The sequence below is a fragment of the Lissotriton helveticus genome, chromosome 9, assembly GCF_964261635.1.
Source record: "Lissotriton helveticus chromosome 9, aLisHel1.1, whole genome shotgun sequence".
Taxonomy (NCBI): Eukaryota; Metazoa; Chordata; class Amphibia; order Caudata; family Salamandridae; genus Lissotriton; species Lissotriton helveticus.
In genome coordinates this window covers 948,981,326-949,009,255 of record NC_136070.1, presented here as the reverse complement: position 1 = coordinate 949,009,255, position 27,930 = coordinate 948,981,326, and the positions used below count along the sequence as shown (strand labels likewise).

Genomic DNA, 27,930 nt, shown 5'->3' with positions numbered 1-27,930 from the left:
AACCTATTGGTGCTATTGCTGTTACTAAACCCAAACAAAAGAGTGTGCATGTGGGGAATAGTGCCTCCAGCAGATTCAGAGCTGGCACCTCTAATTTCCCTAACACTAATGTTTGTATGCGTTGTGGAAATTTCCCACATCCCAAAGGTGGGCGGTGTCCGGCATCTAATGTCATGTGTTATTACTGTAAGAAAGTCAGATACTTTGTAAAAGTGTGTCAAACTAAAAAATTCAAAGAAATCTGTTGTATGTGCAGGTGAGTCTGAGGGCGACGGAGTTTGAAGTGGTCTTTGACAATCCTGTGTGTAGTCAGGGTGACTGTAACACACCTCTGACTGGCGATCCTTCTAAATGTGTTGATCCTGTTGCCAAAGTCAAGGTGGGGTACAAAAACACTTAAATTGTTAGTTGATTCGGGAGCCAATATCACCATGATCACAAAACAACTGTTTGAGGAAATGTAGGGTGTCAGGATTCTACAAACCCCTGACCGATGCCCGGTTTCATATGAAGGACGCCACATTGAATTATTATTTTTTTTTAGTATTAAATCTGTTTTATTAGTATTGTAGAAGCAAACATTCATGACAAAATCGCCTACAACCCGATGGGCCGGCTGGAGATCGTGGTACCAAACAGTTGTTTCAAGGATAACAGTAATGCAGTCGGTAATTAACACAGCAAGCCGCCTACAACCCCGAAGGGCCGGACGCGTCTTATTATTTTTTTTAAAGATGATATGGAGATTAAGGGAAAGAAGATAAGAGGGAAAGTTTATGTGGCTTTCAAGGGGCTCAATATACTTGGATGGTTTCTCCAAGGCCTATTTGGCATCATCCTAAGGCCTGGTGCTAAGGAACACATTTCTATTGCTAGCTGTTGTGACAATGGTCAAAACTGGAAGAATAGCTTTCCTTCTGTCTTTGGTGATAAATTAGGTAAGATCCATGGATTCAAACACAAAATCATTGTCAAAGAGAATGCCATCCCCATCAATCAAGCACAAACTTAGAGGTGTTCCATTCAGTGTCAGGGATGATCTCGACAAGGAGCTTAAGTCTCTTTGCGATAAGGGAATTATTGAACCCACTGAACCTTCCTTGTGGTTGTCGCCCTTGGTTGTCGCCTGCAAGAGGTGTGGCCAACTTAGGGTCTGTGTGGATTTAAGATCACTGAACAAGAAGATTTGGTTTGAGTCCCATCCTCTGCCAAAGAATAATGACCTGTTAAAATGTATCAAGGGGAGACACATTTTTCTCCAAATTAGATCTAGCCTGCGCTTATCACCAGATAGAGCTCCATCCTGAGTCTGGTCACTTTACGGCTTTCGTTTCTCCCCTTGGAACATTTCAATACCGCCAGATGCCATTTGGCTTGGCGTCGGCTGCCTCTGTTTTTCAGAGAGTGATGCAAGGTTTGTTGAAAGGTATTGATGGTGTCCTAGTTTTTTAGGATGATGTTTTGATTTTTGCTAAAGATGCCTGTTCACGTGATGCAACCTTACATAAGGTCCTCAAAGGCGTTGTTTTAAAGTCTGAGAAATGCAAGTTTTTTTGTCCTGAGGTTGGATACTTGGGTCATTTACTAACACAAGAGGGTATTAAGCCTAGACATGGTTTAGTGGAGGCAATAATCAACATTATTGCTCCTATAGACAAGGTTGGTGTTAAGTTCCATCTTAGTTTATGTGAATACTATTCCCGCTTTATTCCCAATAGTTTATGTGAATACTATTCCCGCTTTATTCCCAATTTTGCCACCATAGGTCGACCCATCAGCAACCTGCTTAAAAAAGGTGTTAATTCATGTGGTCTGACGAGTGTGCTTCAGCTTTTGAGCTTATTAAGTCTTTGCTGAGCAAGAGCAATGCTCTCAAACCCTTTGACCCGGACTTATCTTGCTGCATTACTGTAGATGCAAGCCAGGTTGGTCTTGGTGCCATTCTTACACAAAAGCATCATGATTGCGAAGATACTGTTGCTTTTGCATCTAGGCTTTTGCGAGACACTGAAGTACACTATTTGGTTATTGAAAAGGAGCTTTTGGCCTGTTTGTAGGCCATTGAGAAGTTCCGCCCGCATATATGGGGAACACAGTTCATGTTACAAACAGACCACAAGCCGTTGGTTTCCATTCTCAGTGCTGGGATCAACAAGTGTTGCAAACCTAGGATTTTGAGAATAGTTTCCAGGTTGTTGCAATATCAATTTGATGTTTCTCACATTTCTGGAGGAAAGAATGGAAGAGCTGATTTCCCATCTCATTTTCCTCAAAAGAGAGATGATTGTGAGGATGTAGTCTTCAGTGAATTGTGTGAAGAGGACTGTGATGACTGATTTGTGGCTGCTCTTGATTTACCCATTCCAGCAATAGGTTCAGAAATGGAATGGAGAAATGCCTTGAAAAATGATACTTTAACCCAACAAGTTTGTGTAATTTGTACATAATGGCTGGCCCAAGGAGAAATTGTGGTCTCCTCTACTCCAACCTTATTGTAAAGTTGAGGAGGAGTTGTCTATTGAGAATGTTTTGCTGGTAAGATGTAACAAGCTTGTTCCCCCCTCATACTGTAAGACAAGAGATCATCAGAAATACTCATGAGGGGCCTTTAGGGGGTGAATCTCAACAAGCGCCGCTTTTGAGAAAGCTTTTGGTGGCCAAAAATGTATGGAGAAGTCGAAGAGTTGGTTACAAACTGCTGTCTGTGTGGTGCTGCTGACAAGGGTCTTAAGAATGTGTCCCCTTCTTTACTGCCCACTGAGTGTCCCTCTGGACCTTGGATTAAAGTGGACATTGACGTCATGGGTCATTTTGATAATTTGTCCGGTGGAATCAGATTTATCCTTGCACTCATGGACTATGCTTCAAGGTGGCCTGAAATCAAGCTTGTGAAGGAGGCAAATGCTTTTTCTATTGTTTGTTTTTTTAAACAAAATATTTGTGAGAGAAGATTTCCCAGAAACTCTGATCTCTGACAATGGACCTCAATTTGTGAGTGGGGAGGTTGAAACTTTTCTTGCCTCTTGCAGAATTAAACACGACAAAAGTTCTTTAACCGGGTGGTGGGAGAAATGCATCAAGTGGGCAAAGTCTGGGAACCATGACATTGTAAAATCCTTACACAGTATGTTGGGGTTTTATAGGACCGCTCCTCATGCTGCTACCAGAGTCTCACCTTTTGAATTACTTAGGGGATGCAAAGCTAACACAAGTTTCAGACCTGGTTGGATGAATAAATGGCTGAAATCAGAGTCTGATTTAAACAAACTTCTGGAGATTGTGAGATTTACCTTGTCTGAATCTCAAGGTGAGCTTAAAACTTGGTATTTAAAAAAAGTGTTAAGACTGTCCCATTGGTGGTTGGTGACATGGTAAATAACAAGTCTTCTATCCATGTTAAAAAAGGGGACAGCATGTTTGGCAAATCATTCAAGTTTCGGGTGGGCATTGGTGGAATTGTGCCAAAATTGTTAAAGTGCGGACCAGTACCGGAACATGCACAGATAAAACTGTTGTAAATGATATTTTAGGTTCTGAGGATGTGCAGGTTGGCCTTGAGTTCAAGGGTTCCTGTCACTCCCAGGAGGTTTTGGAGGACACTGTTCTTGTTTCTATTTTTTTTTTATATATATATATATATATATATATATATATATATATATATATATATATATATATATATATATATATATATATATATATATATATATATATATATATATATATATATATATGAGAAGGGAAGGTATGTAGTATCTGATCCAATACATTACTTGTTTGACAATGTTTCTCTGAAATTCCTCACCAGTGTTCGGTGTTGTCTGGTGCTGACTTTTACTTGTCTGCTTTTCTTAGAATGTTTGGGATTGAAATGTGGTGTACAGTTGGGGCTGCTTTGTAAGTGGTGGAGCGTCTGCTTCTTGCTCCACAACCGTGTAGCCTACAAATATACTCTTCAACTTACCTTGGCTCCAGCTTCATCACTACACATTTGTTTCATGCTTTGTGGATTTAGGCCTTCACACAAAACCATTCCTCTTAATCAAGCTGCAATACTTCCTCGCATCATAATCCCAGTTTGTGATCGTTGATTGTGCAACAAATATCTGCTCAAGGTCAGTACCACCTTCTTTAGCTAAAGGACATGACTAATCAAACAAGCTAACCAGACAAAGTGGTATGGACGCCAACTTTGGTTTGTAGAATGAGAACCCAGTGCAAGTGGTGAACACCTGCAACTTAACCATTTACATTACTAGGCTGTCCCTGTGACTGAAAAGAGCGAGGAAAAAGTCAGACCATAAGGATGCATTGTGAGTATATTCCTTACTAGAAGTGAAACCATATGTGTAATGACAGTTCTAAAGGAGGTATACTTGAGCATTTTGAAGGTTTGGGGAAAGTGAGTGAGGCAAAAAGAATTCGGATTTGGACAAAGGGGCCGTTGCATAACCGGTCAATGTGTTAATGTCCTTGTCATTCAGGTTAGAAACCTGCCTGTAAATACAATTTTTAAAGAAGTAAAGATGCAAGGTTTAGTGTTCAACTGCTGTTTAGGCAACATGTTGCTAGATGCCAAATAGGTCAATGGTAACAGTATTTCTCATTTGCTGGCTGGGAAGAGGTATACTTGATGCATGGCCAAATGCTATGCAGACGGTAAATCAAAATCCAAACTATGAGGAGCCAGCATCAGAAGGTTGAAATGCAATAATGGATGGTACTGATGGCATGTGAGAAAGTCCATTTGCTTATGGAAAATAAAGAATGTTTTTCCCTACAAAGTCCCTTACACCGCACTCATTAAAAATACTCGGGAGTTGAGGAGGCCGTGGCTGATCCAGAGGACCGCCCTCCCAGGTCGCGCCCTCCTACACCGTGAAATGGACACTACACTTGCTTTAACCCTCCTGTGATACTGCTCTCCCGTCCCCCTCTGCAACCGAGGGGTTGAGTGTTGGGGGGAGAAACGACGGACTCCTGACTCCTCTACATCGGGCCTGGGGAGGTGGGGGCTCCACACCTCCTGGTGCGCTGTGATAGTCATGTCCCTTTCGAACTGCCCCATGGGGAGTGACATCCCGAAGGACATTCGAACCTGCGGGTGTAGGATGCCCTGTTCTGGGGGTAGCAGACTCTGGCCATGTTGGCCGCATTTCTATGGTTCATGTCACCAGCCGGTTAGGCTGAAGACTGTTCGTTCCCTGTTCCTACCTGCCTTTATTTTCCTTTCTCTCTCTTTTCTTCTCTCTCTTTCTTTCTGTGCGGGACCTGGGGGGAAGCTAAGGGTGGCGGATGGGGTGCGAGGGGGGAGGGCCAGAGCCCGGGGTGTGTGGCGGATGTGTGGATGGCTGGGGATGGTTTAGAAAGCGTTTTCTAGAGCTCCCTATCATGGCTAGTAGTGTGAATGGGCCCTTAAAGATCCTGTCCCTTAATGTTAAGGGCCTTAACTCGCCCAATAAACGTAAACAGATCTGGCACTATCTTCTGCGGCAGGATCCGGACATCGTTTTCCTGCAGGAGACCCACCTTCTTCAGGCTGACACTGGACGCATGGCACACCCTAGATACCCTCTCCAGTATTGGGCGGCGGCAGAAACAAAGACGGCAGGGGTGGCGATCCTGTGCAAAGCTGGCATCAGACGGGGGGAGAGTAGGCTCTTCCGCAGTGGTGATGGTCGTTTCCTTAAGGTGACTGTTGAGGTGGGACTACGACGTCTTACACTGTGTAATGTGTATGCCCCCAATGTGGCGCAAGATCGTTTCCTCCGAGACCTCTTGCGGGAACAGGTGCCTCTGGGTAGCCCCTCTCTCATTTTTGGGGGAGATTTAAATATGGTGTGGTGCCCTACGATCGACCGAAGTGAGGGCTCCTTTCACGGGGCGGGGGCAATGTCTCAGGCGCTTCGTAAGCAGATTGATGACCTAGGTTTGTTTGACGCGTGGCGCTATTTTTCCCCGGATAAGAGAGAGTACTCCTTTTACTCAAGCGCCCATCGCTCATACTCTCGCATCGACCATCTATTCCTCTCCCATGACCTCCTCAGGGATGTGATGGACGTAGAGATGTCGGACATCTCCATCTCAGATCATGCGCATGTGGAAATGCTCCTTCGAGATCCGCGGAATTGTCCCCCCCCCCCCCCGAGAGCGGAAATGGTATCTGCCGGCACACATTCTTCGCGACGAGGCGTCGGTCGAGGACATTCGTGCTGCCATTACATCCTATTTTGAGACCAACGACCTGCCCGAGACGCCCTTTTCGGTGGTCTGGGACGCCTTTAAGGCCACGATACGGGGTCACATTACATCCCTGGCGATTGCGAGGGCTCGTGAGGGGAGGGCAGTAGAGGACGGCCTGGTGAGGGACCTGAAAGCTGCGGAAGCGCTGGATCGGGAGGGATCTACCTTGCGGACGCGACGCCGCATGGCGAACTTGCGGGGCCAACTGCGACTGCTGCGTACAAACAGGGCTGAGGGATCCCTTCTTGCTCTGAAACAATTACATTTTGACGGAGGGGATAAGGTCGGAAAGCTCCTGGCGAGGCGGCTTAGAGTCAAGGCGGCCAGGTCCCACATTGCGAATGTGGTGCTCCCTATCGGGGCGCGAGCAACGGCGGCGGGGGACAAGATGCAGGCGTTTCGGGACTATTACGCCTCACTCTACACTGCGGAGCCGCCGGCTCCTGCCCTGACGGACGACGTCTTGGAGCAGTATAGCGGGTCGAAGTTGCATCCCCTCACGGCCGAGCTCCTAGAGGAGCCGATAACGCAGGAAGAGGTAACCTCGGCCCTAAGGGAGCTCCATCTGGGGAAGACGCCAGGCCCTGACGGCTTGCCACTCTCCTTCTACCGATTGTTTCAGTCTCAGCTGAGTCCCTACCTCCTTCGGCTCTTCGCCTCTTTTGACGAGGGCTAGGGCCCTTCCCCAGACATGGGGATGGCGGAAATAGCCTTAATTCCAAAGCCTGGGAAAGACCCCGCACTTTGCTCGTCGTATCGCCCGATAGCGCTACTCAACACAGACTTTCAAATATATACCAAGGTATTGGCCAAGCGGCTGGACCCCCACATGCCTGACCTTGTCGACCCGGACCAGGTGGGCTTTATTCGTGGTCGTCAGGGGGCCGATAACGTGCGGAGGATCGCGCATGTGGTGGGGAAGGCACACCACTGGCAGATTCCAGCATGCCTCCTCTCATTGGACGCTGAGAAGGCGTTCGACCGGGTGGATTGGTCGTTCCTTCGGGCGGTCCTTTGCAGGGTGGGGCTTGGCCCTAAGATGGTCGCCAGGATCATGGCGCCCTATGTTGCACCAAAGGCTCGGATCCGAGTGAATGGGCGGTTAACGGACCCGATTGATATCGGTAGGGGGACTAGGCAGGGCTGTCCTCTCTCGCCCTTGCTGTTTGCCCTGGCGATCGAACCTCTCGCGGATTTGATTCGTCGCACTCCGGGCAACACGGCGTTCCGATGGGTGGACAAACCCACAAAGTTGCGCTTTACGCAGATGACCTCATCCTCACCCTTACGGAACCACGTCACTCTTTGCCAGCGCTCCACGCGGTCCTCGGCACCTTCGAGGGCGCCTCCGGGCTGAAAATCAATCACGATAAGTCCTGGGTGCTTAACCTTACGATCCCTCCATCTGAGGTTCCCTCGCTAGAGCAGTTATGTCCGTATCGATGGACCACTCGCCACATTAAATACCTCGGCCTATTCTTGACTCCCTCCTTAGACGGCTGGTCGTCGCTTAACTGGAAAGATTGTCATACATCGGTCCTTGAGGACCTGAGAAGATGGAAGTCGCTTATCCCCTCATGGCTGGGAAGGCTCAATGCAGTCAAAATGTCTATACTGCCTAAACTCCTTTACCTATTTCAATGCCTGCCCACGCCTATCCCCTTGCCCAATATCCGAGCTCTGCAAAAAGACTGCACTAACTTCATATGGGGGGGTAGGAGACCCCGCTTCTCCCAGACGCTCCTGATGGCCCCGAGAGATCGCGGAGGGCTGGCATGCCCTAACTTAGCGGATTATTATTGGGCCGCTCACTTGCGATTCGTGGTTGAATGGGGCACTAGGAGGAGCGAGAAAAGGTGGCTCCATATGGACAGGGCAGTCGCTGGCCTTACTATATGGAACTTGGCTTGGACCCATAAAGCAGGGCGGTCCCCGAGCGCGTACCTGGCGGTGCCCACAAAGACGGTACTGGACGTGTGGGATCGGATAGCGGTAAGGAGGGGTCTCACGACTTTTCCCTCCCCACATACCCCTATTGAGGGCAACCCGTGGTTCCCACCGGCTTTTCGCACCAGGGCCTTTGATAAATGGACACAGGGCGACTGCAGAGTCCTCACGGATCTCTTTGACGGGGGAACCATTAAATCTTTTGCCCATTGTAGGGAGGAGTTTCGACTTCCACCTGAAGCGGAGTTACAATATCTTCAGCTGCGCCATTGGGCCTTGACGGACGCGATATACCCTGGAGCTACCCGGGACTTTACTCCGTTCGAGCGCCTGGCCCGCTCCTGCACTGACACGAAGGGACTAGTTTCCCGGATTTATCAGATATTACAACACCCACAGACTCCGCACCGCACCAACATCGGTGGCACACGACACCGGGGGTTGATGTCACGGCGGTGCAGTGGTCCCGCTTATGGAGGGATATCCCCAAAGTGTATCGCAGCATACCGCAACAGGAGAATGCATACAAGGTAATGACGCAATGGTATTAAACGCCTCAGCGCTTGCATAAAATGTTTCCCTCCTCCTCTCCCGGCTGCTGGAGGTGCCATCACGTGCCTGGGGATTTCCTACACATATGGTGGACCTGCCCACTGATCGTTCTCTTTTGGAAAGAGATCCTGAGCCACATACGAGGGGTTCTGGGGTTTCCTTTGCCTGAGGCCGCTAGTACAGTGTTGTTGGGAATCAAGCCTGCCGGGCTGCTCGCCTTGACCCGCAGTGACTGGACGGTATCATTACAAATGCTGGGTGCTGCCAGACAACTTATTGCCCTGTATTAGAAGAAGGTGGAGGCCCCCCTCATTGCTGCATGGTTTGGGAGACTTTGGCAGGTCATCGCAATGGAAATGCTCTCAGCGAGACTGCAATCCCGTTCTACACGCTTTGAAAAAGTGTGGCAGCCCCTGGTGACCTATTTGTGCAAAACTGAACATGCGAGGTGTATGCCTCCTAGGCTGAGGGCGCTGCGCTTAGTAGAGGACGCTGTAATCCCCTTTACTCCACGTAGTCCCACGAGATGATGGCTGGGGAGACTGGGCCGCGCTTCCTGTTGCGAGTCATGACGACTGTTTCTCTCCGGGCCCTCTCGCTGCCCCCTTCCCGACTCTACCTTTTCTGTCTTTCTCTCTATTCCCTCTTGGCACTATACTTTTTCTTCTGTTGCCTCTCTCTAGGCTTCTGGTTGTGTGTTGGATCGCTATGGTCCGATAATTGTTCTGGTTTGCCCCTTGGTTGTTGCCCGGTCTTACGGGCCCTGACCATGTGCGTGGTGACTTTTAGGCATGATGGGAGGCACACTCTATTCTTTAAAGCGGCTGATCCCCTTGGGCTCTTGGCAGAATGCTGTGTATGGAACTGAAGTGCTTACTGCAAGATTTTTTCTATGACGCGGCCGGCCCCCTGGGGGTTGTAGGCTTATCGCTGTGTAACTGTCACCTTCTTTTCTGCGCACTCCCTTTTTTGGGAGTAAAATAAAAACAGACGTTAAAAAATAAATAAATAAATAAATAAATACTCGGGAGTAAGCTTGAGTGAATTGAAGGTGTTTGGCCCACCCCTGGCAAGCTATGCCTTCTCAGATGTATGTGAACATTTGCAGAATATCTGTTAAAAAGAAACAGCCAGTTTCTCTAGGGTTTTGACAAAAATGTAAGTCTCTTGGCTCAGGTATGCCATTTACGTAGAATACATCCATTATATCGGATTATGTTTTATGTGTTTTTTCCACTTGACATATACATTCGTCTGGGGACAGACTGTATTCCATAGCAAGACTGATCAATAAACCAATTCTGATGCATTTCTGATTCACAGAAAGCAGCACTCCAAGTTTAACGCCTATTTGCATTGTGGTTGATGGATTACAGATACATCTTTAAGTAGATCAAGTCTTATTGGTCACAGGATAAAAGTACTGAGAAACAATAAAAGCCTGGAGGTCAAAATATCTGAAAAGAAAACTTGCCGTTAAAAGGGATGCATGCCGAACACTACCAATTAAATCCTAGGCAAAGGAGAGCTATTTAGACATTTGGCAACATAATAAAATGGCCACGAAAGTGAGAGCAGTAGGTTAAGATGTCAGCAAAAGCCAAGGGAGGTGATTCTGATGTGAATTTCTAGTTATTTTCAGACCTCCTTTATAATATCATAGGATTGGTTGTAAATGTCCTGTATGAATTTTTATCAATTTGTGAAAGTCACCGTAACTGTACATTTTGCAATAGCATTTTACATACATATTTACTTTTACTAAAATATTGTTATCTCCTTTTCTTTTTGACGAAGTAGCACCTTTATTGTCACAATCACATTCACAACATGCAGGGACAAACATGTCAGTTTGGAAAAGGATACTGTAGAGTTTCCGGTCCTTGGACTCAGAGCGCATGCGGTTGAGCTGCTGTTTGTGGCATCGGAGGCTCCAAGGGTTGTAACTGATCTTTTCAGAACTCAGCCCGCTGTTACCATCCAGCATCTGAAATGGGACGTCGGATTGGATTTGCAACTCCACCTTGGGGCTCTTCATCTCTTGTATGCTGTTGGCATAAAGAGACCCCACAAAAATGAAAATGTGAATTTTCAACATCCAATCACTCGGTTCGATCTGCACACTTATCACTGCTTTGTCCTCTATTTTTCCAATCGCTTGTCATTTATCCCAAAATGTGAGGTACACCCAGACCACTATGGTGAATCATCAATATAATCTAGCCCGGTAGTTAAGGTCGACCATCTAAAACTTCATGTTATAACTAGCTATCCAAATTCTAAGACCCCACCTGTCCATTATTTAGTACCTGCGTTTCTTTTTCACCCATGATCTTGTCTGCATTTGTAACAGAAGTCTTCGGCATATATTGTGACAACGTACACTTTTTTTTGGTAATTTTTTTTTCTTTCACACCAACCAAAGACCAGTACATACAATATATCGTCACTGTGGACAACTTACACTTTTAATTAACTTTGAGACGTTGATTTTTCATACAAACCCGATGTAAAGTTACTTTAGTACTACTGGTGCAGGTTGAAATGATGTGACATTGAAAATTCACAGCACCCATCACTAAAGGAAGTAGGCAAACAAACTTAGTATTTTAGAAATGCAGTGATGAGGTGGGTTATGGGCTATGTAGGAAACTATTTTTTGTTGTCTTTTTTTTTTGTTGCAGAATAGCCCTCACTTTGTGCCAGGTATATGGTGCAATTTTGACTTAAGTGTGCTGGGTTCCTGCCAACCAGGTCCCCAGCACCAGTGTTCTTTCCCTAAACTGTATGATTTTTCCACAATTGGCAAACCCTTTGGGATCCCATGTAAATCCTTAGTAAATGGTACCCCTTGTACCTAGGACATTGAACCTAAAGAGTGTCCCTAAGGGCGGCCGCAACAATTGTGCCACCATAAACGAACCCTCACCAAGATCATGCAAACTGCTATTGCAGCTGCGTGTCTTGGTGCTTACAAAACTGAAGAGTTGACATGGCACACATCCCTGTGTGCCATGCCTGCCAACACTACATGTGGTATAGGTAAGTCACCTCTATTGCATGCCTTACAGCCCTAAAGCAGGGTGCATTATACCCAAGGGAGGGCATATCGGCGAGAGTGGATATGTCCCGGTGATATCAAAGTTCACCAGTAGATATTACCAGTGCACAGGGAAGCTATAACGAGTACATGGGCTGGACACTCGTCTTTACGAGTTCCCCAGCTACTTGATGGCTGAGTGTACCCTAAGGTGTTTGGTGCCAAACACCTTGACTTAATAAACCCACACTGATGCCAGTGCTCGATTAATTAATAAATGCACACAGAGCACCTTAAAGGTGCCCCCTGAAAATCTACCAACTACTAGCGTGTTGACTGACTGGTCTTAACCAGCCTGCCACGACTAGACATGGTTATGGCCTCCTGGGGTAAGAAGTGTCGCTCTCAGAAGGCCAGGGAAAAAAGCCTGCTCTGGGCGAAGGTGTTCACAACCCGTCCAAGCAGAAACTGCCTTCCAGGGCAGGAAGCTTCAAAAACCGTGCCACCTTTGAAATGTGAATCAGGCATTGCAAGCTAGTGGTAAATGCCAACCCCCCTTCCCTGACCCCACTTTTTGGTGGCAAGACAGATGGGGAAATTAGTTAGATTAGGAGATGTGCCCACATTCAGCCAGCACCAACGCTAGGGCCGGCCAGCTGAAGTGGACCCCACTTTTCAGAATCCTCCATCTTGTGTTGAGAACTCCAACTGTACCAGAATCCAGGAGCCTCGAGGGACATCAAGACCCCCAGAGACCCACTTCTAGAGTGTCCCAGCAGTCCTGAATTTGCCCCTGCCAGCTGTTGGTCACTGACTGCAAAGAGCACCTTTATGCACTAGAGCCGGCCAACCTACCTGCTCTGCACCCAGCTCACCCGGCCTGGGTAACGAAGACACTTGTGACCCTAGCCCTTGTTTGGGAGCTTTCGGACTTGCCCACAAGCCCCCCTGTACAACCTATCCTTAGAGGGTTCCCCTTTCCTGCAGGGCTCCAATTACCAACTTCACCAACTCCCTGCGGAATTCTGGATGCAACCGGCAAACTGTTGGTAGAACAATGGACCTTGGCTTCCTGCTACCCAAAAGCAGGAAGGTGAACCCCCCTATAACTGTCTGTGCTGTGTGCTTGACCTACCTGCTTTTTTCTCCCATAGGATTGCATGGTGCGTACAACTTTGAACTATTTGCTTATCCTTGAAAATTCATAAGAAATGGAGTACTCACCTTTGAACATAGTTCTTGGTTCGAAAATATATATAAAAAGACTTGTTATTTTTCTAAATTGGTCTCAGATTTATTCTTTGAGTGTGTGTGTTTCATTTATTGCCTCTGTGAGTACAAAACATGCTTATCACTACCGTCTAATAATCCTACCTGCTCGCCCACACTACCAAAAAAGAGAGTTAGAATTATCTACTTTAGCTTCTGTAAAGCAATTTGGGACCCACTGGACTCTCTGCCCGGTGTAATTCGTTTTAGTACACTATATTGAGAGCCAATTTCCTACAGGGTACAACACACTGCTTGACTTTCCTACAGCCACAAAGAGAGACAACTGAAGCAAGGACAGCGAAGATGGGCTTTAAAAGTTTGTCCTTCAAGTCTGGAAGATGGTAGGAACAGAACATAGCCTCAGCCACCTGCTTTTCAAAATAGGACCCATCACTAAGGAAATATACTTTTGCACAAAACCCTTATATATACGAAAAGAGTTTTGAGAAGGGGGACTCAATTTTGAACTGAAGTAAATCTGCAGAAAAGATAAGACATAGAACCAGTTAACAATGTCACACTCTGAGGTAAGAAATTAAGCTTTGTATCTGTAAAGAGATGGTCAAAGCGCTGCTATGGACTGCTATTCTTGGAAAAGGCGACTTGCTGCTCTTCGATAATTTCATACTTCCTAATTCTATCATTTGGACCATGAAGCCTGTTAGCTGAGATTTTTGCTCTAACTTCATGCAACAAACGATGCAAGCGAAGACTTATTGCCTGAAAACTCAGGGAGTTACTCAAGCTGTTGCTCCCATGCACCCTGAACTTCTGTTGTGTGCTCATGTTATGTATCGCTTAGTAACCCTGCTTGCTTCTGAACAGTGATCCCATTTCTCCAAACCAACCTTCTGTACAAAATTGATTTCTGATCATGAGCAAAGAAGATGGACAATGATGCAGATAAATATTGGCTGGTTTTCTATTGATAATACATCAGAAATACATTATTTTGAAGTGCCATTTATATCATGTATTAATGTGGCACTCAAGGCTTGCCGCTTAACTTTCTGTGCTTCCATTAAAAAAGATACATATTGTGGAAACTCCTTTTCAATCCACTAAGCCAAAGTTTGGAACTGAATGCCACCTCAAATGAGAAGAAACTAAAACCATGTTTAATTAGGAAAGAATCAAAAACATTGTTCTTTTCCAAAGCGCACCAGAATATGCAGACTTTGAGCTACGCACTTAAATTATTGTGTACAAGATGAATGTGGTTCTCTTGAATCTTGAACAATCCATGACATCACAACTGAGTTCCGATCAATTAGGGCCATGAGAGTGGATGAACCCACACTGTGCAAGATGAGTATTCCCGTGCTATCCTATACTCATGGAAAGATATTAATCATTATTTCCAAATCAAAGCGGGACTCCAATACTCACTGAAAATGTGATAGTCAGCACTGGGATCATGACAATAAAATAAAACATCCAAATAGCACCAGATTGACCTATAAGGCCTCCTTCCTGTAACATTATTTCATGTAGCCACTATATCATCGGTCCTAAATGTACATAGTAGGCAGTGCAAGTACCTTTATTTTTATGTGGAGTAATGCTACATGCAATATTTTATGCACTAGCTCCCCAAGGACATGGAAAGTTGGGGAATCCGACTGTGATCATGTCCGAATCTGTAACTTTGCAACATGGCCTTCAATGTAACAAGGTCTAGAAAAAGCTGGGGCCTGGTGATGTGGTTAGCAATCAGTCAGAGCAACTTTGCCACTTTCGCACCAGACTATGAAAGCAGAGGGTCAAGCCACTCAAATCCCAACTCCCTACCTATTATAACCATAGACACACCTCAGTGCCCACCAACATCAGTAATGGCCAGTTTGGAAAGTGCTGCTTCGACTTTAGTTGCCACATCACCAACTTAAAAGAACCACAGCTAGCTAAACAGACGATCTCCATAAATAGGACACTTGACACCTTGTACCTCTTGTGGTTGTCTGTGGCTATATAGCATTTGAACAAAGTACTTTAATGCATACTAAACTAATTCATACTACACACGCTCATGAATAAAACTGCATTGTTGAACTGGTTCTGTGCATGGAAAACAAAATTAGCTTGAGAATATAACTGTGCGTGTTTGCTGTGAAGTGAGATGAGGATTAAGCACAATAATTATTTTAGAAACCTACTGCATGTCTTTTGTATTAATTCTTTAAAATGCAAATCTTCTCAACCATCAGGCCAGATATCTGGAGTTAGGAATATCTGGACACTTCTTTCAAAGAGACTGTAAAACTCTTATGCTGTATTCTCCCAGGTACAGGGCAGTACAATAAAAAGCTTTTCCAAAGATAGTGAAAGGATTCTGATGAATAGATTTAGGTTCTATCCAATACTAGCAGTCCATGAAATCGACTTCTTGTGGCCAAGATATGGTGGGATACCTAGTTATCCAAGTGAATTTCATTTTCAACCTCATCATGCTTATGAATGTCCACAGCACGACAATAATGAAGAGTTGCAATATCTAGTTGAGACCTAATAACTGCTCCTAATGCAATAGCAGGAATAGTTAGATTTAATTTTTATTAACTTCGATCAGGAAAACACATTCTTATACAGAATCATTTCGCCTAAGGTTTCTGATCTAGAACAAGTCCTAGAATTAACTGGTGGGCGGGGTTTGGCAGAATTTCCATTAGCATGAACAGCGTGGAAAGGAATCCCTAATATTTTGCACAACCCAAAGAACATACCCTTTGGCAAAGGACTACAGTTCACGATCATGCTTTTTCATCAGTCTGATGAAATGGTCAGGTAAATGTCAGAGGAATCCTCTCGCTAGATTTCAGTAGGAGAACTCCATGAGATGGACTGATACATCTCCCAACCTCACAACGATCCATAAATAACTGGAGTGGTGTCATGGCCTGTATTCTACAGATTCTTTGGAATCCAGGCTCAGTTTATTTTTAATAACGAGAGATATTTGGCCCAATTCAAATGGTAGGGGAAACCACCTCCTCCTTTAAGGAGTTATGAACATTGGAAAACAGATTAATTTCTCTAGACTCTATATTAAAAATTGTACTAATATGGCACTTGGCGAAAGGAACTGCATTTTTTTTTAAACTACAGAAAACGGTGTAAGGAAAACTAGCACAAAGCTGTTCACGACCTTCTAGCAGGAACTGCTTCTAAAGTTTAATACATCACAGAATTTCGGAATGAATTATTTCCTTTAGACATTTATTTCAGGAGTAAATGAGTTTGCTGGCATGGAACAGTCTTTCCAATAAAAATCAATGCGATCAACAACATTTCAAATGTTTATCCGAACAATACCTTAGAATTAGAGATTAAAATATTCAAAACCACAATAACAGCCCTTCACATGCACATTGGAAGTGTGCATACACTGTCCAAGATGTATTTGCAAAAAAAAAAGCCTCATGCAATGAGAAAGCATGTTTAAGGGGTTTGGTTCCAGAATATCAACTCCTAAATATTGTGAAGGTAAATTTATAGAGTTAAGAATACTTTTAATATGCTTAACTACACCTATATATAGCTTCATGGAAAACATATCTTCAAGGAATGCAGATGTCTACTTAAGAATAGCACATCTATAGATACCTGTATGTAATTGCCTCCACAACATCGTGGTTGTTGATATTTTTGCTTGGATATTCTTGTAGCATACCAGCTTAAGACTAGAAATAAATTGCTACTCTAAATTTTCAGTCACTGCTAAAATGCTTTTTTGCAAACAATGTTTTACTGTACGTTCTACTTTTCACGCTAGCTTTTGGGTTTAAAAACAAAATGAATCTCTATTTACAAAGTTGGAAGACATTCAGAAAACAGAGTTCGACATGCTTGAGAACAAAGTACACGTACATGTGGAAGATTAACAGTGGGACATGACGAGGGTAAGGCTAGGTTACCCACCACAGTAGTTGACATAACAGACACAGCTTTCATTCCGTGGTTTAAAAGTAATAACCTAATGTTTTCTGGTTTTTGTAGTTCTGGTTTGCTGCCATAGAGATAATCCGACTGGCAATAAATTACCCTGGGGAGTATACACATCTTTAAGACATTACGTCGACCTACCATTGATAGGTGAAGACACTCAACCTTTTCCAGTTGTCTTTTAACTGACTCTAGTATATCAGCCCCGTTCACATCGACTATCTTTTGGAGTGACACCCTAATTTTTATCCCCAAATTCCTTACTTTTTGTGTCACACGCCCTCAGTACAAACAACCTGGGTTTTCGAGATGTTTAACTTGTATCCAGCAGCCTCCCCAAATTGCTGGGTCAAATGCTCAATTTTCCTTAGTGCTTGCTCTGGGTCCGATGTTACAACCGCTATATCATCAGCGTAAGCAAGAACACGCACTTGATGCTGGCCCACTACCATTGACTGTATACAATTGGTGGTCTCCAGTATTTGCAGCAATGGTTTAATATAACTAGCAAAAAGTAGGGGTGAACATGGGCATCCTTGCCGTGTGCCCCTGGTTATATATACAAAGGATGACTCCTACCCCATTGTACAGATCTTGGCCCGCGGGCGTTTATACACTGTCTGCAATGCTAGCAAAAATTGGGGACCAAACCCCATCTTACGCATTGTAGCCCATAAAAATGCCCATGATACACGATCAAATGCTCTTCAGCATCTAGAAAAATTATACCGATTTTTTTGGTACTGTAGTGGCATAATCCAGCAGTGCTATAACCCTATGCAAGTGGTTAACCATACTCCTGCCAGGCAAGAAACCATGCTGATGCCGAGACACCAGCAGTGGAATAACTTGCGCTAGCCAAGTTGCAAGTATTTTTGAGTACACTTTGGCATCCGCATTTATTAATTATATAGGTCTATATGACCCAGGAAGTCTAGGGGACTTGTCTTTTTTCTTAAAAACCACTATATTTGCATCATCCCAAGATGGAGGGGGATTCCCACATTGAGCTGATGCGAAAGTGGCGTGCATATCATCCTTTTTTAATAGGAAAAAGTATCCGATAAACCTCCAAAGGAAGTTTATCCAGTCCAGCAGCTTTCCCTAGCGCTAAGCCATCTACTGCTTTCTGTAGTTCTTGCATAGAAATTGGAGCTTCCAGCTCTTCCCTTTCAACAGGCCCTAGCTCAGATAGATCGAATTTGCGAAGGTATTGCTCAATCTGACTCTGAGCAACAGGATCTTGAGTATATAGATCTTTATAATACGAATAAAATACCTCCATTATACCTTCCATAGTCTCAGCTGTACCACCTCTACCATCCTCCAAGATTTCAATTAGTTGGGATACCTGCCTGCCCCGCAGTCTTTGAGCTAGGCATCTACCAGTTGTTTCTCCATATTCGTATCTTTCTGCTTTATGTATTTTAAACTGGGTCGCTATTTCTTGACCCCAGACCCCGTTAATCCTAGCCTTGCTACAAGCTACCTTGGTTTGTGCTGCTTGACTATCCATATTTGCACGAACCACTGAAATAAGCTCACTCAGCCTTCCTTAAATCCTCAAGTAAATCCGCCATTAGTGTTTTCTGTTGCTTCTGTTTAGCCCAGCCATAACTAAATGTTTCACCCCTTAGTCCCGCTTTAAAAGAGTCCCAGATCATTGGTTGAGCGGCAGATCCTCTATTATGTTCTAGGAACTGTGTAGCCCAAAGTCGAATATGACATATATATTCCTCATCGCTTACAAGCTTTTTGCTAAATGTGAAGGATCGATGTTCCCTCAAAATGTTAAAGCGAGCCAAATCCATAACCACGGGTCCATGATCCGACGTAATACGGGGAATTACCTGCATCTTTGCACCCACGGTTAAAAATCGAGGTAGAAAAATATAGTCTAACCTGACAAACTAATTGTCTGGAGATGAAAAAAACATATACCCTGGATCACCATAAATCACTACCGTCCACCCATCCACAAGACCATTTTCTGTAACAGCTGATGCAGAGCCCTGAATACTTTCGGCTTGCGACCTTTATAGTCGGCAAAGTGAGCTTCCCATATCTGTGAATCCCGATGTATATTAAAATCACCAAATAATAACAAAGGGGTCCCCCACAGTGCTAACTCAACATTCAAAAACTCCAAGATCTCAGCTTCGTCTAAGTTTGACCCATACACTGTACAGATTGTAGTCTTAGTGTCCACTAAAATACACTCGGTGAAAGCCCTACTCCCTAAATTGTCCACCCTCTCTCTACCCGTGCCTATCACACCCGACGCACCAGAATTGCCACCCTCCTATTCATAGTAGATTGTCTAGATGCCAATAATAGTGTGAATCCCAACTCCGATAATATCCTACGGTTAGACCAAGGAATATGCGTTTCTTGTAAGCAAAGAATATCAGGAGTAATTAACCGCAGCTCAGCAATAACGCGTTTCCTCTTGAGGACATTGTTCAGCCCACAAACATTAAATGAACATATACGTAGACTCCTATCTGCCATTAGAATATGTATATCGCTGGCCATTAACATACAAAAAGAAATTCAAATATACATCAAAGTTCCTACAGCAAATACTATGAACTGACATTTGACCCTTTTTACCCTTTAACAAATGCCCACCCAACCCTTTACACCGCAGGTGCCCCTCTACACCCCCCTTCCCCCACCCAGCAGACCCCCCCTCCCACCCTGCACGTGAACCTCCCCCTTGAATGAGGAATTAGGGCCAATCGCCCTTGTGATGCTCGGTGAATGGCTCACTTGGTACTCGGCCCTCCCGTATTCTTAAGTATACACGGCTAGAAACATAAAAAAAAGTTAGTACACATAACCACAAAACAAAGCGTCTCATTACATATAAAGCCCATGCCTGTATACTAGTCCTCAAGCCAAAGAGTGAAGATATTCTTTAGCTGCAGCTTCAGACGTAAAAAAACGTGTCTGTCCTTTATTGACAGTCTTTAAAGTAGCTGGTTGCAGTAGAAACACTTGCAGGCCTTTTGTTTGGAACGGGGCAATCAGCTGCCATAGCTGCCATCTCTTTTCCACTGTAGAATGGCAATAGTCAGGTCTCACAAAAAATGGTATTCCTTTACCAGTTCTCTTCTTATCTGGTCTAGCCAGATCATACAATGCCTGCCTAGCCCAAAAATTGTTCAAGGAAACCAATATGGCCCGCGGTTGCTGCACCCCTTGTCCACTCCTTGCTGGTCGTGCCGAAATGGAAATCTATGCGCCCGTTGAATTTCATGCGCCCAGTTCAATTCTTTCAACTCAGGGAGTGCTTCCTCAAACAACTCAGCTACGAATATCATGCCCCTCAAGTCCTTCTGGGACCCCTAGAATGCGTAAGTTATTGCATCGCAGACTGTTTTCTAAATAGGCAAACTTATCATGCACATCATCCTTATGCGCTTTTATGTCTGCAACAGCTTACTTTTTGGGTCGCCATCTGGTCTTCTAATGATGATATGCAGGCCTCGGCTTCCGCCATTCTGTCAGTAAAGTTGTTACATGTTTTTGCCTAGCGTCTGACAGTATTCTGCAATTTTCTACACGCGGTGTGTGGTTTTAAATGCTCCGCTCGTGCCTCCAACCTGTGCTCAGAGATGGATCTATACATTTCTTCCAGCGACACCTGGGTTGGTATCTCCACAAATGGACCCCCACTTGCTTGGCCAGATAAGTCCATTCCCTCTAGTAACTGTTCCCCACTAGAAAGGTCCCAGTCGGGCGTTTCTCTAGTTGCTAGTCCCGCAATTCCTTCCCTATCTTTCTTCTGAACCGTAAGTGCCTCTGCAGATACACCCCCCGGAGAAGTGTTTTTACTGTGACTGTCATCCATAATAGTAGGGGTAATATCTCCAGATCCTTCTTCCTATGATTGAAGATCTCCTTCCAAATCAGATCCTTCTGAATGCTCTGAAAGAGAGTAAAACTTTCTGTTTTTACTGCTTATAGGCTCATTTATATCTTCACTAATAGTGCCATTGTCGTCATCCGTTAAAATGCATTCATTACCATCAGCCACAGTCTGGGATGTTTCATCATATGCTAAAAGTGCATGTCTCTTCTCCGAAGGTGCAACGGACACTTCATTAATTTATTACTTTCGGACGGTCCCGCTGGAGTTGACAAGAGCACAACTAATGCAGCTGCAATCTGTAGCAGATAGGTTTATCTGGGGCTGGAAGAAAGCTCAACGTGCTTCAAAATATATGATGTTACCACTGGTACGCGGTGGGTGGGGAGTGCCGAATTTAGCTTTTTATTATCTGGTTTGTTTTTTGCAAAATATGCAGTATTTGGTTATGGGGGGTGAATCTCCAAATATCTATCAGATGTTACTAGGAGCCCATGCGCGCGAGGCTTTGCTTAAGTTTTTTTAACCAAGCTATTTTTAAAGAACACGATTTAAAACTGTACTTGCTGCATATAAAGCTTGGAAGTGGACGCGTAAAATCATATCAATAAATCGGGTTTGTTATTATACGCCTCTTGACTCCACAGAAATATTCCCTTTGATATTCTGGGATGTAAAGATGATGACTTGGAGGGATAAGGGGATACGTCGCCTAGGAGATATTTATAGTGCTTGGGGAATTGTTTCTTTTGCGGAACCAGCCGAACAATTTACAATATCCAAGAATGATTTCTTTAAATATTTACAAATACAGGACTTTATTCATAAACATTGTAGACATTTGCCTATTTTAACTAATGAACTCTTGGAAGCTTTGATTAAAAGGGCTAAGATTGGGACTCTTTATGATATATTACTGGCAATGTAGCGGGAAGACATTGAGATTCAAGATGAGAAGTGGAGGGATAGACTTGGCCATCCTGGTTTATTTGTGGAAGAATCGATAGATATGGCTAGCAAAGTTATACTGACGGCAAATTTACGCACCCAACACTACAAAACCTTGTTTAATTTATACCATACACCTGCTAAAATGATGAAGTGGGGTGGAGTTTATGATGGGAAATGTTTCAGGTGTCAGTCGGATGCTGCAGACGTCGTACATATATTTTTTTATTGTATTGTGTTAAGACAATTTTTCTCATGTATTGCACATTTTCTGTCGCAAACGACGAGGGTTAATGTCTCCATCTCCAGAGAGATGATGCTATTAGGGGTGGGTGAGGACAGGGAAACCTACGCAGACTTGCTATCCATTTCGATATTTTATTTTTATGGCCATGGCTGTTGCTCGACTATGTGTTGCTTTGATGTGGCTGCAACTAGAGGCGCCATCATATGAAATGTGGCGAGCTAAGTTTTATAATGTGTTTAATCTTGAATTTAGTTTGTATCGTATTAAAATCGCTGAAGAAAAAACTATGAGGGATGAAAATTTGGCAGCCCATGCTACAACATATGGAGATGTCGATCTGAAATTATGCTTTATATGATTTTTATTTGTTGATTTTTTACTGAATTCTGTAATACTTCTACAGCACTCTGATCAATGTATGATTTACAATCGCTATATGCTATGAACTGAACAATAAACAATATAAAAAAAAAAAGATAATCCGACTGGCACTTTTTTTTTTTTAGTTGCGCAGGTTGTGAGTGGTGGCTCTGCCCAGTACAAATCCAGATTGATCTGATCAGGATATGAGAGGAAGCAGGAGGAAGAGCTGCCAGGCAATTAGCTTAGCCAGGATTTTATTATCCACATTTCTCATGGATAGTGGCCTGTATGATTCACAATGCAAGGGGTCTTTGTCTTGCTTTAGGATGGTAACAATAGGCACCTCTCTAAGTGACAGAGGTAGCTCACCTGTTTCCACTGACTCGCTGTACACGTTGATAAGATATGGTGCTAGGAGTGCTGAACATTCCTTATAAAATGCAGCCGTCAGGCCATCCAACCCCAGAGCCATATTTCAAGGGAGGGCCCGATAACCTCAATAACTTCCTCCTCCATAAAAGGCTCAAAGAAACGCTGATTACCATCTCCAAGCCAGAGCAGATGTATTGAGTCAAAGAAGGAATCAAGAGGGGGCTCGTAGTCACCTTGTTCTATAGAGTGAGTAAAAAGAGATGATCTCGTCCTGTACTGCCTCCCGACCTACCACCGGCTCATACCCATCAGAGCAGAGCTCAGCAATGTGGTAATTGGCCCAAGGTTTGCAGAGCAGGCTGGCCAGGGTTTTACCTGCCCTATCTCCCTCCCCATATCGTCTAGCGCGGGCCTCTATTACCAAGAAATGTGTTTCTCTCAGTGCGGCTTCCTCAAACGCATCAATCTTGCTGCGGATACTACTGAGAGTGTCTGCACTGCAATTTGTAAAATATACTTGTTCAGGAGCGCGGATTTCGTCCTCAAGACACTTCAGTTCCCCTATGATTGATTGCAGAACTCCTGCTTGCTTGGCAATACAGTCCCATCTAATTACTGTTTTGAAGGCATCCCATATTGTTGCGAACGAGTCTACTGTGACAGCGGTGTGCAAGAAGTACTCTACTATGGCTCCACAAATAGTTTACCAAAACACCTGATCCCTCAGAGCCCCTGGGGCAGTCGTCACGTAAACGCTCAGTCATGGAAGGCCTGTCTAACAAGTTCAAGGAGAATCAGACTGACACTTAATAACAATGATTTGTGGGTGGGCAGTCCAGAACTAGAAACTCAGGCTGGGAACACGTCCATTTGCCATGCAGGGGACATTCCTGTCCCAACAGATCTCTTCTGAATTGACTTTCGTCTAGATATGTGCTATTTGTTAGGTACCCAGGGTTTTCGAAGTACAAGATTCACATTTTTATGACTTTAGTACTGAAGCTGCATTTTTACCACATGGATTGTGATTAGAAATAAAATAATATATATTACTACGGCTAACTTAGGTTTATTTAAACTCGCTACATGAAAAAAAAGTGTGGGCTGACGTTACCCTTCGACTATGGTTTTCCAGTCGTTGTTTTCTAATCCTTAGAGTGTGTACACGTCTGCATTCAGTAAATTAGCTTTATTAATGAAAACAAAAAGCTATAGGTTTATATAAAAAGTGTGTACACGTCTGCATTCAGTAAATTAGCTTTATTAATGAAAACAAAAAGCTATAGGTTTATATAAAAAAAGAACACCAATTCTACATTTGTGGGACTGCCGTTTGTATTCTTAGGACCTTATCCATTATCCACAAAATAAATTATATAGACAAACGTGAAGGCAAATTATTAATGTCTGCAATTGTAACTTACCCCTACATATCATTCGTTCCATTGTAGAATGCAAACTTAGAGCTAAAACAATGTTAGACCTAATAACTTTTTCTCTCCCTCTCTTTGTCATGGAAAGATGTATTGAATTAGGATGCTTAATGACTTAGTACAGATTTGAAATACTGAAGGAGAAGACACTGAATTTCTTTTTGCAAACATGCTGTACTTTGATGCACATTTGAATTGGACTTTCAAAAAACAGAATAAGGGCTAAACTGCATTCAAACTAAAATATGCAAAGCGAATAAACATTATGTTGCTTACTCAAAATATAGCAAGGGGTGAAATTCTGTGTTGCCAGTGCCAAGAAAGAATGTAAAACATATGTTTCTAAAGTTAAAGAACTTTTGAAAATAACAGTGCTGTTCACTCAGAGCGATTTCCACCCAAAAATGATACAGTTTCTAAATGTACTACTCTAAGGAAAAAGTTATTTCGTTGGCCTGGCCTCCTCTGGTCCACACGAGGAATACTCTAGCACTAGGCATGGTATGGCATCTCGTGGGAGCCAACAGACCTACTTCTTGCCATTTCACTTGCCAATTCTTTTTCCGTCCTCTTCTTAATTATATTTTGCTTAGTCTATCCTGTATTGCACTTTTAACTGTATATCCTTTTGTACAATACTGTTAGATTTCAAACAGTTTTGCCAGGAATACATCAATTTGGTCCATCGGACACTATACAAAAAGTATCATAACTTTTAGAAACTGTCATGGGGAAAAAACAAATACAGAAGAAAGAAAATGCATTCAAGGGCTATGGCAAATGCATACTGAAAAAGGATGCCTTCTTCTGACTTAACATTATATCAAATGTGCTTTAACATCGCTTACCCTGCCAAAAAGTATTTGTAAGCAAAAATAAAAAGTTTACTGAATATTCATTGATACTTCCTTTATGGGCAGGAGATATCCAACAAGCATATTTCTATTTATTTTTATTTATTTTATTTAAGGCATTTGTTAAGCGCAACTGTCACCATTGCAGGCATCCTGGCGATGACTGAATCCATTGGGGGCAGGAAAGTGAAAACGGCAGGGGCGGGAGTTGTCAAACAGTTGTCTTGGGGAAGAGCCAAGTTTTAATCCTTCTCCTAAAGGGGAGAAGTTCAGAGATGTGTCTAATTTCGGCTGGGAGCGTATTCCAAAGCTTGGCAGCTGCCACCGCGAAGGATCTGCCTCCGGATCTGACCTTCTTGAATCTGGGGACCACTACCAGCTTGGCTTCAGAGGAGCGGAGCTGCCTGGCTGGAGTGTACCAAGCAAATTTAGATTGGAGGGAGGCAGGACCAATTCCATGAAGCGCCCTGAACGCAATGCATAGGGCTTTGAATTGTACTCTCTGCCTTACCGGTAACCAATGGAGTTTGCTCAGTGAGGACGATCCGTTTGCTCTTCTAGGGAGCCCTAAGGCCAGTTTAGCAGCTGCTGATTGGACTCTCTGGAGCCTATCCAGCAGAAACCCAGGGGATCCTAACAAAAGGGCATTACAATAGTCAAGTCGACTAAGGATGGTGCATCTTACCACTTGGGCACGTGCATGAGTGGGAAGGAGAGGCAGTACCTTCCTTAGGGAGGGGAGGATGGCAAAGCAACAAGCAGTTGTCTTTTGGATGTGCGTCTCCATACTGAGTCTCTGGTTCAGCATAACCCCAAGGTTACGAATTGTTTCCACCGGCTGAAGTATGTTCCCAATTTCAGGGGGCCAGAAGTTATCTGGAAATGGCCGAGGAATCTTAGTACCAGCGCTAAAAAGTACCTCAGTTTTTCCTGCGTTGAACTGAAGGGAGTTGTCCCTTAGCCAACGGGAGGTGTCACGCAGACAATTGTGGAAGACCTCAGCTGAAGTGGAGTCTTCTCCCTCCAGGGAGAGGATCAATTGCATGTCATCGGCGAAGTTGACAATTTTAATATTGAAACTTTTAATTAACGTGACCAGCGGTCTAAGGTACAAGTTAAAAAGAATTGGGCTAATTGCAGAGCCCTGGGGGACCCCATGCGAGATCAAGGTGAAAGCCGACTGAAAGGGGGGAATAGACACCGCTGCTGCCTGTCCTGCAGAAATGACTGGAACCATTGTGCAGCCGATCCTCTTACTCCCGCCTCAAGCAACCGCTTCAATAAAATGTCGTGGTTCACAGTATCAAAGGCGGCAGACATATCAATCATAGTAGGGATTTCATGATGCAGACCTTATATTAGCAACTTTTGGAGCACTGATCACTGTATTAGGTAAAGAAGCAACATGACACACGTTAACAGTAAAAATAGGTTTACAGACGCAGGTAGCAGTGCATTTGATTTGGCATCTGGTATGGAGGAGAGCAGTCTGATAGCACCCATACTCACTGGAAGGCAGGATGAGTCACAAGGTTTGTCAGAGTCATCTGACTTTGTGAGTTCTAGTCAACCTCATTTTTAGACAACTCGAGTAGCTAAAAAGTTGCCTTCACTAGTCAAATATTTTCAAGCACTATCGAACCGGAGAAGGAATTGGAGGCAGATTCACTTACATAGGACTTTGCCAACCTTTAAAGCGCCAACACATGTGCTGTGTGTACAAATACTGTTTATTACATTAAAACCTCCCATAGTGCCTTTGCCAATGCAGGGGAAAATAGCATGAAAAGGAATGATTTTATAAAGAACGCATATAGGAGATATGGCATTGAATGTGATAAACAGCATGGTCAGATTTAAAATGGTCCCTCGTGCATTCCAAAAGAAGCACTTCCTGGAAGGTGAAATTAAGCATCAAACAGCCAACAGTATGAAGTAAGAGGGCAATACTCATTTGGGTGAAGCCAAAGCCCTCCCTTTGTAAGGCTCAGCAGAACCACACCTGACTATAAACCCTAGAGTGTGAAGAGAGCGGACTTCCCCGGTCTTCCAGCAACCAAGATGCCGCCAATGCAAGTAAACGCCAAAGAAAAGAGTGCCTTCCAGAAAAATCCCTTGTTTGGAGGGGAAAAAAACTTGGCAAAAAACCTCCAGAAGCTAATACTGTAGGCAAAGCGGCTGGAATACAGGCAGATGCAGAAACAGGAGGGAACAAGCAGAATAACAGGACAGAAATCAGTACCCAGGATAACCGCAGGAAGCGTAGAAACCCGCGACAGGACTGATGAAGCGTTGCGACGCAAGGGCACAGGAAGTTACATTAGGGGGAAAAGAAACCACGATTGACTGGGAAAAGACCATAGGGGAACTAAGGAGCGCTGCCATATAGGATAGGGCAAATATATTTCCGTCCCAAGGAATTCTGAGACAAAGAAACACCAAGAACATGGAGGTACGCAAGATACCTCATTGGAGCATGCTCCCAGGAGCAGTATGGAGGGGCAGAGGGCCACACCCTTATTACTGGAGTAGTGCTGCGCCTTCCAGAGCCTGCATTAAAATCCAGGGTGGGGCACGACAGTGGCGATACAGTAAGCCTCCGCATCTTCCCATGATTTTTCAATCAGAGGATTGCCTTTCCAATGAATCAGGAACTGGAGTTTATTTCTAAAGAAATGAGTCACAGATTTCATGGTCCTCAAACTCATGAACATCATTTACCAACACCACGGGATGGACATTCCACTGCTGCAGCAGTTGAATCTTGAAAGCCCACTGAATTAATGACTTTAAGAATCTTGCTAGGGCAATAGAATATAGGTTTGAATTTATTGTGAGACAGA

At 44.1% G+C, this 27,930-nt stretch overlaps 1 protein-coding gene across 2 annotated transcripts in view; it reads right to left on the bottom strand.

The window, feature by feature from the left end:
* IP6K1 (inositol hexakisphosphate kinase 1) overlaps positions 1–27,930 on the bottom strand; it is a 279,958-nt gene that overhangs the window by 63,566 nt on the left and 188,462 nt on the right. For both annotated transcript variants that reach the window (XM_078661204.1, XM_078661205.1), the window contains exon 5: positions 10,609–10,790. In XM_078661204.1, the coding sequence (XP_078517330.1) occupies positions 10,609–10,790 (182 nt within the window). The remainder of the gene's footprint in view (positions 1–10,608; positions 10,791–27,930) is intronic.